This window comes from Halichoerus grypus, chromosome 8 (genome assembly GCF_964656455.1).
Source record: "Halichoerus grypus chromosome 8, mHalGry1.hap1.1, whole genome shotgun sequence".
In the NCBI taxonomy this organism is placed as follows: domain Eukaryota; kingdom Metazoa; phylum Chordata; class Mammalia; order Carnivora; family Phocidae; genus Halichoerus; species Halichoerus grypus.
In genome coordinates, this window is record NC_135719.1 from 79,629,470 (window position 1) to 79,644,683 (window position 15,214).

Below are 15,214 nucleotides of genomic sequence, written 5' to 3' on the forward strand. Positions count from 1 at the left end.
CGCTGCAGCCATTTTACAGATGCCCAAATTTTATACATGTATTTTCCTGTACTTTGGGTATAGGACAAATGGGTTTGAAAATTTCTTACGTATTCTCAATTACAACTATTCTATGTGTCTTCAATGTCAAGGATTACAAGGCTCTCTAACTTCCAATATTTTTCCTTCCCAATCCAGTATGGTTAGGATTTTTAAAAACAGTACTTAAGAAGTGTTTACAAATTACACAAAACTTTTATTCTAGCATGAAAGAGCTCTTCATGAAAGAGCCACTGAGAAACCATAATCAAACAATTCAAAATAATATAAAAAGTGAGGGGCGCCTGGGTGGCTCAGCCAGATAAGCATCCGACTGTTGGTTTTGGCTCAGCTTATGATCTCAGGGTTATGAGATGGGAACCCCGTAGGGCATCGTGCTCCATGCTCAGGGGGGAGTCTGCTTCAGATTTTCCCCCTTTCCCTCTGCCCCCTCCCCCTCACGAAAATAAAATAAAGAGGGAGCCTGGGGAACTCAAGTTAAGTGTTTGCCTTCAACTCAGGTCATGATTCCAGGGTCCTGGAATGGAGACCCACATCTGGCTCCCTTCTCAGCGGGAAGCCTGCTTCTCCCTCTTCCCGTGCTCCCCCTGCTTGTGCTGTCAAATAAAAAAATATTAAAAACAAACCATAAAGTCTTAGAAGAGCTGCTCCTGCTATGAAGAGTAATGCTGTTTACTGTAAGAATGGAGCTGTCACTTATTTAAAAAAAAACTGTTGAAACTTTACAATAAATCATGTTATGTAAGAAGTATTTATTAAATGCTACAAACATTATGAAATGCTGAAGTTTTGTGTAGTACTGTAGGGAAACACCAACATGCAAACACTTAAGGGGACAAAAATCCACTGCAACCTGAAGAGAGGAAGCCAGGTAGAAAATAAAACATTTAAGGTGGAATTAAACTTGAACATTATGCATTTAAAAAAAACCAAATACAAACTCCTGAATATGCTGAAAACAAAATGAAAATTTAAATAAGCCACCACAGGAATAATCAGAAAACTCTCAATTAAAAAAAGTCTCAATTATGAATTGCTATAAACTTTATAAATCTAAAGTAGTAATTTTGTTTAACTGCTAAGCAATACCTTATCAACAATGGAACTAGCCATTCTTTGGCACTCAAGATGTCTGTGTGCTTATTCCCTCTTATTCATAAAAAGCAAAAAGAAACAGACTTTTGTCTTACAAACCTTTCAGCTTCCCTAATATTCACACCCAGGAAAATATAAGCTATATAAAATTAACTATGATTCTGACAGCAAATCTTAGCAACTGATACGTAGTTAGAAGACTATTCAAGGAGATGAAATTCTACAATCATCAGGAACATACTTATGTGCTCTAAAGTCTTAATATGTAATGAGATTTTCTAAAGATTAGAATATAAACATCTGAGCAGAGCTCAGATCTCATCTTCCAAACATTTGAACATGGTAGATCAGGAGACCCCTTATTGGGGAAACTAACACCTAAAACAAAACCAGTTTGTACTGCTAATGCTAAAACATATGCAACAGTAAGTATCTTTTATTGAGCGTAACATGCTAGACTTCTATCAGAAGCTTCTCATGAATCATCCTAATTAATCCAAATTCTTGGTAACACCAAAGTACTATTACCTCAGGTAAGAACACAAAATAGATTACGTACTCTACCTCCGTTTTAACAGATGAGAAGACTCACCAAATTATGTAGACTGCCCAACACACAATTGTGCCAAGCAATCTGACTCCACAGCCCATGAGTGACTAAGCTATATTGTCTTTGCCCATTCTGTGAGCGGGAGGACAGCTATTTAGGCAGCAACTGTACCTGACGTAGTAGTATCATTCCTATCCTCCTGACCTTACTCAAGACCACCAACTCGTTATGCAGTTTCTGCTACACAAAAAGGAATAAAATCCTTATTTAGCCAGTTATACCTATAACCTAAATTTTTTTTTACTTAGCTCAATGGAGAGAGAGAAAAACAGAAGCATGAACAGGAAAACCTTATATCTCAATTAAACAGTCAACGAAGAAATTCAACCCAGATCTTACCTAAAACCTGGCCAGCAATCATTCTGCCATCCTCTCCTGCCACAGCAGCCCGGGCATTTCTCTCATTAACATACTGAACGAAGGCAAAGCCCTTATGGACAGAGCAACCAACAATTTTGCCGTATTTTGAGAAGATCGCCTCCACATCAGATTTCTTGACCACAAGAGTATTGAGATTCCCAATGAATACACGGGAGTTCATGGAGCGAGGATCTGTCTTGTTGGTAACATTGCTGGCCATTTTCTTTGATGATAAGGTTCCTCACAAAGCCGAAAAACTAGAAGGAAAAAAAAATGCATTCAGGTGGGGGAAAAAAAGATAAAATCAAAATACTCCTTGATAAAACTTTCTACTCTTTATTTTGAACCACTGTGACTAACTAGAGTATCAGTGAACGTAAAGAGCTCTCACAGCAGCAAGTACATTACTATTTTAGAGAGGAGAGCTCCTGAATATATGCATCCTTATACAAATTCAGGCTCCATCTTCCCTAGTCTATTCCAGCAGCACTAGACTACCATTTCACGGACAGTGGGTGGGGAAGACTACTAGCAACACAATTAAGGATATTATTCATTTCAAATGAGCCCTCTCTGTTCTAAAGTCCTCAAGCAATTTAGAACCCCTTAAGCTCTCTACCACCAACTTTTCATTATATTTTTAACCTTCCCTGTCATACTAACCTAACCATTATCTGCCATTCTAACCTAACCATTCTCTGCCATATATCAAGAATTCCACCTTCTCATACATTGCTATTATTAAAATGAGGCTCACCTATTCCAAAGATATACAAAACTCCAAATTCTGCCCACAAACCATTCTTTAGCTAAATTTCTTCAATAGACACTCTCCCCTTCAAGTATAATTAACTTTATTATACTAAGGCAATATATAGACCCAAATCATTCACTCTGGAAATATTTCTGGTACATTGATTGATTTATAATATGCCAGAGATACCTTAAGTAACAATACCATCATTTTATAGAATGCAATGACTCTTGACCTACTTTTTATGTGATAATCTACAAAATACAGCTAGGATATTTGTTAATACTAGATGGTGATGATGATAAAACTAGCAGGTAAAACACTGCATGAATCAAAAGAGGACCAGGAGAACTAAGAAGAGTACAACTTTCCTCAGACTGTTCCAAAACAAAAATTTATGTATATGAAGGTTCAGTCATAATTTCATGGAGATTCATGATACTATGATCTTTTAGGTCTTTTTTAAGTGGAAACATTTTGACATTCTTTTAGCTTTTTTATCTGCTGCTCCTTCCCACTCCAACTACCAAAACTAAACAGAGTTTAAGATGGGCCCGCATTCTTAAGATTTATTTCCCATTCATCCCTTTGACACTCAAATGAGATACCAGTGTCTAGTATGTTATCTTTCCAATCCCCAGGAGAATGACAAAGTAGTTCATGGATTATGTAAAAATATCTTCTATATACATATATATGTGACAAAAGAGGTAGCATAACATCATTTATACAGACTAATATTCTGATCCTTAAAACACCTACTCATTTCACAACTAGTACCTAGATTTTTTAAAGCTGTTAACAATTGCTTTTCCCTCCTAGCCTTTCTAAAATTCAAGAAATTGTCTTTACTTGATTTTTGTTTCTGAATTATAGCTTTATAAACAATAATTCTTAATTTTTTTAGACTACGCAATAAAAATTTACCGAACAGTAGCACAGAGTCACCAACACTCTACTCTTTCAACTCTAAGTATGAGTCCCAGAAAGCATCTTTAGAATGTCAAAAAAAAAAAAAAAAAAAAATGTAGTGAAAGGCCTAACTGGTTTCAAATATTACTTGCTGGTTAAGGTATGCTATTATTTTAAGTGGGGAGAACTTAAGCCAATTTTCTACAAATATTTTCACCAAAAATAAACATATATCTACATATTACAGTAAATAATAATAAGTACAGGAAAAATCTTCCTAGGTTGAATTAGCAATTACCTGTGAGGGGAAAGAGGATGGTTCTACATGACATCAGAAAACTGAACAAGAGTGTAAAACACCAGACAAAAACGTCCTCTTCAAATATACTCCTTGGAACCACGGAAATCGGACTATTCTGTCACTTTTTTACAAAGATGGTACATAGCTAGTACCAATCTAGAAGTAGACAATTCATTACATATAAAGAATGCCTTAGGATATTAAGGATTAATACCCATGGAACTCCATTTGGAAAGGCTGGTAAAGAAACATCCAGATACACAAGTAAAAAGGTGCTAACAATGGCTGCCATCTCTGAATTTAAGTATATAATCTATTTTCTCCAATTCTATGTGGTTACTAAATCTGCTACAAGATTCATGGATTGTTAACAGAAAAATAATAATGACCTCAACCTCAAAAGCTTGGCTAAAGTCAATGAATAGCTTTCAATGCCCATACTTACTCTGAAGGATTTAATCAAGATCTGAGCAACAGTAAAAACAAGTGAACCCACAAAGGTCCATTAACCTTGCTCCAAGGAACACATCTTCTAAAGAATAAATTACTACAAATTTATACATTTTTCCCTGAACATTTATTGAGTATCTGTTAAGTACTAGGTACACCAAGGCCACTTCAGAGGAAAAATAGGAAGAGACGGGATTCTTCAGAGTTTACACACTAATGATACCACTGTTTAAAATTTTACTGAAGAGGGAACATATTTCCCAAAATTTTACAAATAACCAAATGAGCTTAGGTCACATTTCACCCTACCTCTGATCATTAAGGCACCTTACCCATGAAATATATGCTGGGGGCGGGCGGGGGTGGGGTGGGGAGTGTAAAATGGTCAGCATCCTAAATGCAAAGAAACTATTGCGGGCAGGGGGAACCCCTGGGTTTCCTAGAAGAAAACAGCAACAGCAAAGCAGTTTTTGAACCTTCCTGAATCCCCACATAAAAGCAACTAGATAGTAAACTTGGGTGTCAAGGAACCCCAATGGTACTCATAAAAACGTCTTAAGGTGCCAGAGCAGCTTAGTCTCAAAAACCTCAAAACTCAGAGCTGCACGTGCAGCATTCCATTCTTAAAACCTTTCCAACCCCCCAAAGTAACTATTATTCTAACTTTATAGTAATCACTTTAATTTTACCTGTGTGAGAGGGAGCAAGCGCACGAGCAGGGGAAGGGCTGAACAGGGAGAGAGATGAGGAACTTGATCCCAGGACCCTGAGATCATGACCTGAACCGAAGGCAGACCCACTTAACCGACTGAGCCACCCAGGCACCCCTTTTATGGCTCCTTTTAGGTAAGTTTCCCTTCCATCCCTTTAAATTCAAATTTATTCTTTGAAGAATACAGGGTACTCGACCTGAAGCTTCCCAGTCTGGATTTTCCACAATTTCATACTCTTAGTACAATTCCACATATTCTTCTGTTTTTTCCTGAAATTGGAACCTGGGACCAAAGCCTTGATCAGATCCATGTGTGAATCTTTTGGAAGACTATACATAAATGACATTGTCTTTTTGTGGTTATTAATGCGGTAAATTCTACACCTTAAGTATTATAGTTTCTTAGGTTTATCTCTAATCTATTACTTAGAACAAGTTTCTCTTGCATATTGGTAACAGTTTGCCTGTGCCCTCTTATTTCGAGAGTCAGTTCTAAGCTGGTTTTGCTGGGTATAAAATTTAGCACTGCATTTTCTTTCTTTAAATATGTTATTATTCTATTTACTTCCAAACTGTCACAGGGTCATTCCAAATTGTAAACCTTGCTGACAAAATTGTTTTTACAGGCTTTAGTAGTTACAGGGTTTTTGCTTTATGCTCAGTGGAGAGTCTGCTTTTCTTCTTCCTCTCTCCCTCTGCCTCTCCCCCTGCTCGAGCTCACTCTCTCTCAAATAAATATCTTAAAAAAAATTTACAAGTAAAAAAATAAGAATAAAGCAAGTTTCAGAAGAAAACGGGTTAACTTTTGCTTTTTACCTTACCTCTGTAGCGTATTACATTCTACATGCATTTTTAATTTTTAACAACCTGGTATTCATTCTAATTACCAACAACTACAGTCTTTAGAATAATCTGCAAATCACTTTAGGGGCACCTGGCTTCCTCAGTCAGGAGAACATGCGACTCTTATCTCAGGGTTATAAGAGATTACTATATAAAAAAATAAATAACTGCAAATCACTTTAAATAATGTGGGAATTATGATTAAATGTTTAGTCAAAGGGTGCCTGGGTGGCTCAGATGGTTGAGTGTCTGACTCTTGGTTTCAGCTTGGGTCATGATCTCGGGGTTGTGGGACTGAGTCCCTTGTTGGGAGTCAGCGCTTGGTGGGGAGTATACTTGGAATTACCTTCCCGTCTCCCTGTGCCCGCCCCCACCCTGTGCATGCATAATCAAGCTGTCTCTAAAATAAATAAATCTTTAAATGTTTAAGTCAAAAAGCAGTATTACAGTTGTTCAATAACAGAAAACATACATAAACTATTCACATAAAAATCATACTTAGGAAAGAGCAAGACTCTGCTTTTGGTTAATCTTTATCACCTACAGTTCCTGAAGAAGTCCAGTTCCTCAAACCAGTTTATAAATTCCGTAACCAGAAGTTTCTGGCACGTTCTGAACACTCAATATTTCCTCACAGACGAAATTAGTCCAGTCATATCAAGTTTTCTCAGAGAAAACCTTTTTATAAGTTTTAATGTTAATTCGTTAGTTAATATATATTAGTTTCAGGTGTTAATAGAAAAATCCTTTGTAAAAAAAGTTTATGTCTTTATGTATGTAAGTAATCTCTACACCCAATGTGGGACCTGAACTCATCCCAGAGATCAAGAGTTGCCTTTTCTTCCAACTGAGCCAGCCAGATGCCCTAAAATGAATTTTTTTTAAGTCAAATTCATTCTACTTGTACACAGAATAAAAAAAGTTTCTTTCCTAAAATTGGTTTCAAAGAGAAAAATCAAGAGAGTAGATTTCTGGGGCACCTAAGGTGGCTCAGTTGGTTAAACTTCCGACTCAATTTCAGCTCAGGTCATGATCTCAGGGTTGTGGGATCCAACATTTGGGCTCCACGCTGGGTGTTCAGTCTGCTTAAAATTCTGTCTCCCTCTCTCACTGCCCCTCCCAACTCACTCACTCTCTAAAAAGAAAAAAAAAATAAAGAGGGTAGACTTCTGAAATGATGTTCCATTGATACTGTGCATCCTATTTTTTTTGTGTGTGCATCCTGCTTAATTCACTACTGATCATTCAGTGAATCTGGTTTCCAGCAAAACAGAATTAGAACACAATAAAATACAATGGAATGAAATGAACATTTTCCTAATGGTTATTTGGGTAGTAGCACTCAAAACTGTAGTCCATGGGTGCATATGAATACAGGTGTTTGTATACTATATATTTTACATTTATATATACACATATTTTCATCCCATGATTTTTTTTTATACATGGGGCATGAACTCATGACCCTGACATCAAGACCTGAACGAAGATCAATAGCTGGATGCTTAACTGACTGTGCCACCCAGGTGCCCCTCATCCCATGATTTTTATCATCAAAGGATCACTAAGGCAGGTCTTATCTCACGGGGAGTCTGCTTCTCCCTCTCCCTCTGCTCCCTTTTGTTCTCTCCCCTGCCCTGCTCTCTCTTGACCTTAAATAAATAAATAAAACTAAGAGATTTTAGTAGCAGTGTGAAGGACAAGAAATGCTTAAGATTTGTGGATATATTCAGGCGCCCCTGAATTTAAGTTACTTTAAAAAGTAACTGAGGGACGCTTGGGTGGCTCAGTCTGTTCAGTGCCTGCCTTTGGCTCGGTCATGATCCCAGCATCCTGCTCAGCAGGGAGCCTGCTTTTCCCTCTGCCTGCTACTCCCCCGCTGTTCATTTTCTGACAAATAAAAAAAAGAAATGTTTCTATTTCCACTCCTGCCATTCCAATTACATCCTAAAACCAGTAAATAAAATCTACATCTGGTTAGAATGTCAAACCTGTCAAAATTTTGTTTTTAACTGTTCATTCTGAAGCTCGTGCTATTCTGATTCTTTGCCCTCTTGAGACAAACCTATCTTGGATTTGCAATCTAGGTAAAAGTTTGGTAAATGTTTGTAACAACTACCCCATTTAAGTTAGCATTAAATCTCAAGTAAATTCTGCTGGGAAGAGGTGCAGTAAGGTGGGAGAGGCAGATTGCACGATCTGATTATTATGAGAGGTGTTGGATTTTGTTAGGTGCGGGGCCAAATTCAATTTATAACTGAAATCAAGCCTTTAGCTTCCTTTCCTTTATTTGCAGGGCAGTAAACTCCACCTGTAGTGGAAACTGAATGGAAAGACAAATACTTGACATAAACAGTGCCACTTATTCAGACTGTGTTCAGTATCATATTTAGGCACATTTACTACAAACAAAAAAGCCCATCAGAGAAAATAGGTAACAAACCACAAGATGTTTCTAATGAAGATTTCAGCCAATCCTCTACCTGTTCACCCTATTCACCTAGGCTACTCAGTTATACTTACTCATACCACATTATGTTAGTCCAGAAAAAAAAAAAATCAAATACAGTATCTGTATGGCTTATGAAATGTCAAATCATACTAACTAGAGAACAAGGGAAATAACTTGCCTCAGACAAGAAAATTCAGAACCCTACCTTAGAATTTTCATTACTACCCCTTAACTAGCCTATACATTCAATTTGAATCAGATGCAACTACCATTATGGCTGTTATTTCCCATCTTTCTGTGAAGAATATAAAAAGCAAAATATCACTAGATGGCAGCAACGAGTTGGCAATTTTATAAAAAGATGACTAAATCTGGAGTCCAAGGTTTTCTATTTCGCACTGCCTTTCTTTCACAACATGTCAAAGCTTCTCAGTACCTTTTGGATACTATAAATTTCCCCTTCTACTTAGGGCATCATCATCTGCACTCAAACAAACTGAAGTTCCTATTTTGCCCATTTAGGTACTCTTTCACATTACTCTATCTGGCCCTCCTTTGTTCTCTACCTATGTATCTTTATTGCATTCATCAATTATTTCCCTCTGGCTAAAATGAACTGTCCATGTGTCTGCAAAAAGGAGAGTATACTTTAATCTGCTCCATCCCCAAAACTTATTATACATCAAAACACAGATGTGATATCAAGGTCAAGACTACTAGCATGAGAAAACAGAATATCGTGGTACTTTTAGGACATTTTCAGGACACAAAAAGCTAAGTAGGCCATTTTTATTTTCTAAGTAGGTTCCATGCCCAGGGTGGAGCCCAGCCCAACACAGGGTTTGAATTCATGACCCTGAGATCAAGACCTGAGGTGAGATCAAGAGTGAGACGCTTAGCCAACTGAGCCAGGTGCTGGTCATTTTTTTGATAAGCTATTCTAACTGCTTTGCCTAAGAATTAAAACTAATACTCAACATATTACAAATTACAGAGAGAAATAGGTAATTCAATGGTAGCACATAGCTATTAAAAACCAAAAAAACCTCAAAAAACATAACTCAATATACAAAAATAAATTAATAGATGGATCAAAATGTAAATGTAAAAAACTACATACGCAGTTGTCAAAACCTAAATAACAGAAAACATCCAACAGTCCCAACAAATATGAACAGGAAAAGGGGCAGGAAATGCAAAACAAATCATAGACGTGAAAAATTTTAATACTGTTAAGAATTAATTCAGACAACTGTCGATACATGCTAATATCGTTGGGGAAAAGCTTGTTGGGCAGAAAAGGATTTACAGGATCTCAAAATATTACCCAAAAGAATACTGATTATAAAAGGGAAAAAAATGTACCTTTACAATGGAAACATAAATGCCACCACTTAAACCAACTGATCTGACATTACATGCCTCTTGGTGTGACAAAATTAAAACACACATCGCCTATGCAATATTCTTGGTAAAATATTTGAACCTGCACATAGGGAAACAGACAATTTCAAGTTTGTAGAGATATTATACAACAATATTAACTGGTTGGGACTCCTCAAACATACATACATACAACATAGAGACCTTTTCTAGATTAAGAAAGCAATGTGTGAACCTTGACTGGACACTGGATTGTGAACAACTTTTTGGTGACAGGGTATTTTATTATGGACTGTATACAAGAGAATATTAAATTGAATCTGTTAATTTTCATTGGCTTGATAATTATTTTGGTGATACAGATTATCTTTATTCTTAGAGGAGATGCAGGCATGTTCAAGTGCCTAAGTATCATGCCTAAAACTTTAACATCATTCAGGAAGGAAAAAAACCAAAATAAAACACCACACACAGAGCAAACATAGCAATCCACACAGTAGCTACCAGAACAAGGCTGGAAAACGGATGGTGTATTTTACGTATGTAATATTACCTGTTCCAAAGTTTATTAAAGCTCCTATTATAGCAAACGGAAAAATGATACATACCAGGTCACACGCTTTAGCACTTCCCACAAAATAGCAAATTGTATTTTTTGTTGTATTTTCTAATATAAAAATGATCATCCAATGGGGTTAAAAGACATGGCACTCCCACGGCTGTAACTAAGTAAACCAGTATATTTCTGTAGGTTCCTCTGAAAATTCTTTTTTTTTTTTTTTTAAATTTTATTTATTTGACAGAGCACAGCGAGAGAGGGAACACAAGCATGGGGAGTGGGAGAGGGAGAAGCAGGCTTCCCGCGGAGCAGGGAGCCCGATGCGGGGCTCGATCCCAGGACCCTGGGATCATGACCTGAGCCGAAGGCAGATGCTTAACGACTGAGCCACCCAGGCGCCCCTCCTCTGAAAATTCTTAAAAAGTGCCAAGCAATGGGCAGGCCTACATACTTGCATTAATTAAGCAACTGGCAATGTTGAATTTCAGGTCATCCTATGTTTGGAATTGAAAGAGAAAACTCTGAACATCTATTAAGTTCTAAAAATCCAGGGCGCCTGGGTGGCTCAGTTGGTTAAGCGACTGCCTTCGGCTCAGGTCATGGTCCCGGAGTCCTGGGATCGAGTCCCACATCGGGCTCCCGGCTCAGCGGGGAGCCTGCTTCTCCCTCTGACCCTCTCCCCTCTCATGCTGTTTCTCTCTCTCTCTCTCTCTCAAATAAATAAATAAATAAAATCTTTAAAAAAAAAAATAAATAAAAATAAAAATAAAAATAAAAATCCCTGTTGGGTGCCTGGGTGGCTCAGTCGGTTAAGTGGCTGCCTTCACTCAGGTCATGATCCCAGGGTCCTGGGATCAAGCCCCACATCGGGCTCCTGGCTCAGCAGGGAGCCTGCTTCTCCCCTGCCTGCATTCCCCCCTGCTTGTGCTTGCTCTCTGTCTCTCTCTCTCGCTTGCTCTCTCTGTGTCAAATAAAAAAAAAAAAAAAAAAAAAAATCCCTGTTAACAAAAAACATTACATAACCACTTAACAAAAACATACTATAGAAATCTACGTGAAAAATGTTTACAATACAAAGACTCTGAAACTACATATGGTAATGATTCCATTTTGCTAAAAATGTATCAGAAAATATAGGTATATAAGTACACCTATAGCTGTAAGAAAGATGAACCGAAACACCAAAATATTAAGTGGTTAAAAAAATATATTGTTTTATATACAAATTTCCTTCAAGTTTTCCTTAATAAGCATTTTCATTATAAAAGATTGTTCCTGTCAAAGTATAAACATATTATGACAAATTTTAAAATGAAGGTCTTCAATATTCCCAGAATCTCAAAGAGAGAAAAACTAAATCATGTAGTTCAACTTCCCCACAGATCTTCAGAGGATGTTAAAATCCCTTTACAACATCCTTGCTCACTAATAATCTAGCCTCCTGAGAACTGCCACCAAAGTCAAGGAATTCACAATATGATATTCAATTCTAAAACTTAATTGGCTTTTAACTAATTTCTTCCTTTAGTTCCATCCTTCCTTTAGTGTCCATTCATTAGCATTAAATTTTTTTTCTTTAACGTAAATCATCTTATTCAAACTGTTCCCTATCCTCACCATCTTCTACGAAAATAAAAAATGGTGCCTTGTAACAAATACAATTTAATCTGTCAATGTCCCTTTGAACACAGTAACAATCCAAATTTGGTTGCTCTTTCAAGAATGGAACACATTGGGGGCGCCTGGGTGGCTCAGTCGGTTAAGCGACTGCCTTCGGCTCAGGTCATGATCCCAGGGTCCTGGGATCGAGTCCCGCATCGGGCTCCCTGCTCTGCGGGGAGCCTGCTTCTCCCTCTCCCACTCCCCCTGCTTGTGTTCCCTCTCTCACTGTGTCTCTCTCTGTCAGATAAATAAATAAAATCTTTAAAAAAAAAAAAAAAAAAAAAAGAATGGAACACATTGGGCGCCTGGGTGGCTCAGTCGTTAAGCATCTGCCTTCAGCTCAGGTCATGATCCCAGGGTCCTGGGATCAAGCCCCACATCGGGCTCCCTGTTCAGCAGGAAGCCTGCTTCTCCCTCTCCCTCTCCCACTCCCCCTGCTTGTTCCCTCTCTTGCTGTCTCTGTCAAATAAATGAATAAAATCTTTAAGAAAAAACAATGAATGGAACACACTCTGGATGCTCTCCGATGCTACTGTTCCTGGTAACTTTTGCATTGTCAACACATGCAGAATTCACTAAGTAAACCCCCTAATTCTTACACATTTATTAATATAATGCTAACTTCCTATATTGGGACAACTACTTTGTTGGGTTTCTTTACATCTAGTATAGAGCTTTACATTTCAAATACCATTTCATCCTCCTACATATAGTTCACTGCCCCTAGTTCCAGCATGAAGAAAAGTTTCAGATTTTGATTTTGTTAAGTATTAACAATCTCTTATAATTATATATTCTTCACCGATTTGTTCACCATACTGAGGAGTCCTACCCTTATCATTTTAAAAAGTTTAATATTAACACAATTTTCCTTCAATAACAAAATTTTTTTTTCATGTTATATACTAGTTTTAAAACAATGACAACCAACAAAGTCAGTCCCAACTGTCTTTTCGCATATTTTCTGTATACTGAAAAGTCCTACCCTGGTTTAGTTTTGAGGACATGGGTTAATAACTCAAAAAATTGCAGAACAAAATTTAGGTAAAGCCTATTTAAAAAAACAAACAATTTTAAACCACAAAGGAAGATACAAAAAATACCTATCCCCACAAATTCAAGCCATATCCACCATGACCAACTTCGCTTAAAACAGTGACTAAAGAGAACTTCCTAAACATAAAAATTCAACGCATCCCCACACTAAAATACAAAACTAAAAAAACCCCGATGTCTGCAATACACATTTGTTCACAATTCGAGTTCTTAGTAATGTATACAAAAATGCATGAAAATATTAATACAACCTAATGATTAAGAGGTCTGAGACTTTGGGATGAGACAGACTTGTTTCAATTTTGAACTCAACCCCTCTGAAGAGTGTACACTACCCTTTGGGAAGCCAATTCCTTCAAAAACCAGATTCAACTGTAAAATGAGTATCATTGACAGTATTAAGTCTCACAGGTGAGATATGAGGCATAAATGAAGTACATGGTGCCTGGCACATAGCAAGTATTGCTGCTGCAGCTGCTGCTATTACTACATCATTTACTATTATTGGCAAATACCAACAAAAAAATGGGGCAACGATGCAAACAGGTTATTAGCAAATAATACTATAGGTCCATGGAGATTTTTTAAAAAATTCAACATCACTATAACAGGAATTAAACCAATTATCATACCTCACTTCCCAAAGAAAAAATTTTTAAAAGTCATTTTAATGTATTATTTCTATGAATCGGTACCTTATTTTTATAGGACAATTGGACTTTTATCAAAAGCCTTAACGCAGGCACCTGGGTGGCTCAGTCGTTAAGCATCTGCCTTCGGCTCAGGTCATGATCCCAGGGTCCTGGGATCGAGCCCTGCATCGGGCTCCCTGCTCCACGGGAAGCCTGCTTCTCCCTCTCCCACTCCCCCTGCTTGGTTTCCCTCTCTCGCTGTCTGTCAAATAAACAAAATCTTTAAAAAAAAAAAAAAAAAAAAAAAGCCTTAACGCTGTGAATATTCTTTGACTCAATAATCTCATTTTTGAGAACTCATTTTAAGGAAACAAGGATGTCGACATTTAGAAAGTAAGTGTATGACAATATGGGACTGGCTAAATGAACTTCAGTGCATCAATCCAACTGAATACAAGCAGCAACAATTATTTAAAAATGACACTGTACTGGGGCGCCTGCCTTCGGCTCAGGTCTTGATCTCAGGGTCCTGGGATCGAGCCCCGCATCGGGCTCCTTGCTCCATGGGGAGTCTGCTTCTCCCTCTCCCACTCCCCCTGCTTGCGGTTCCCTCTCTCGCATAAATAAAAATTTTTTTTTTTTTTTTTTAAAGATTTTATTTATTTATTTGAGAGAGAGAGAATGAGAGAGAGCACATGAGAGGGGTTAGGGTCAGAGAGAGAAGCAGACTCCCCGCCGAGCAGGGAGCCCGATGCGGGACTCGATCCAGGGACTCCAGGATCATGACCTGAGCCGAAGGCAGTTGCTTAACCAACTGAGCCACCCAGGCGCCCTCGCATAAATAAAATCTTTAAAAAAAATAAATAAAAATGACAATGTATTGACACTGAGAGATGTTCAAGATGGTAAGGAGCATACAGCTGACCCCTGAACAACACAGGGAGCTAGGGGCACCAACCTCCCCAGTGTGCAGTCAAAAATAAACCCCCATGTAACTTGACTCCCCAGAAACTGTTGACCGGAAGCCTTACCAATAAGTTAACACATATTTTGTGTATATATTATATACTGCATTCTTGCAATAAAGACAAAAATTATTAAAATCGTAAGGAAAATATACATACAGTACTATATATTTTTAAAAACCCACAAAAGTGGACTCATACAGTTCAAACCTGTGTTAAGAGTCAACTGTACAAGTTATCTAAATCATTAAGACAGACATCTCAGGACGTAGTAGTAAAGTACTTTTTCCTCAACAACCATACTGCTTTCATAATTTTTTCATTTTGCAAAGATAGCTTAATGCTACCTTGAGATTTAATGATTGTGATACATAGCTTGGCCTAGAATCAGTGAAGATTTCTATAACCCTCTAAACAGAGGTTGTAAAG

General features: G+C 37.6%; 1 protein-coding gene across 10 annotated transcripts in view; it reads right to left on the reverse strand.

Annotated features, from left to right (window-relative positions):
• Nucleotides 1–15,214, reverse strand: part of HNRNPC (heterogeneous nuclear ribonucleoprotein C) — a 53,576-nt gene that overhangs the window by 23,278 nt on the left and 15,084 nt on the right. For all 10 annotated transcript variants that reach the window (XM_036117928.2, XM_078053440.1, XM_036117926.2 and 7 more), the window contains one exon: nucleotides 2,084–2,361. In XM_036117928.2, the coding sequence (XP_035973821.1) occupies nucleotides 2,084–2,324 (241 nt within the window). In that variant the 5' untranslated portion in view covers nucleotides 2,325–2,361. The remainder of the gene's footprint in view (nucleotides 1–2,083; nucleotides 2,362–15,214) is intronic.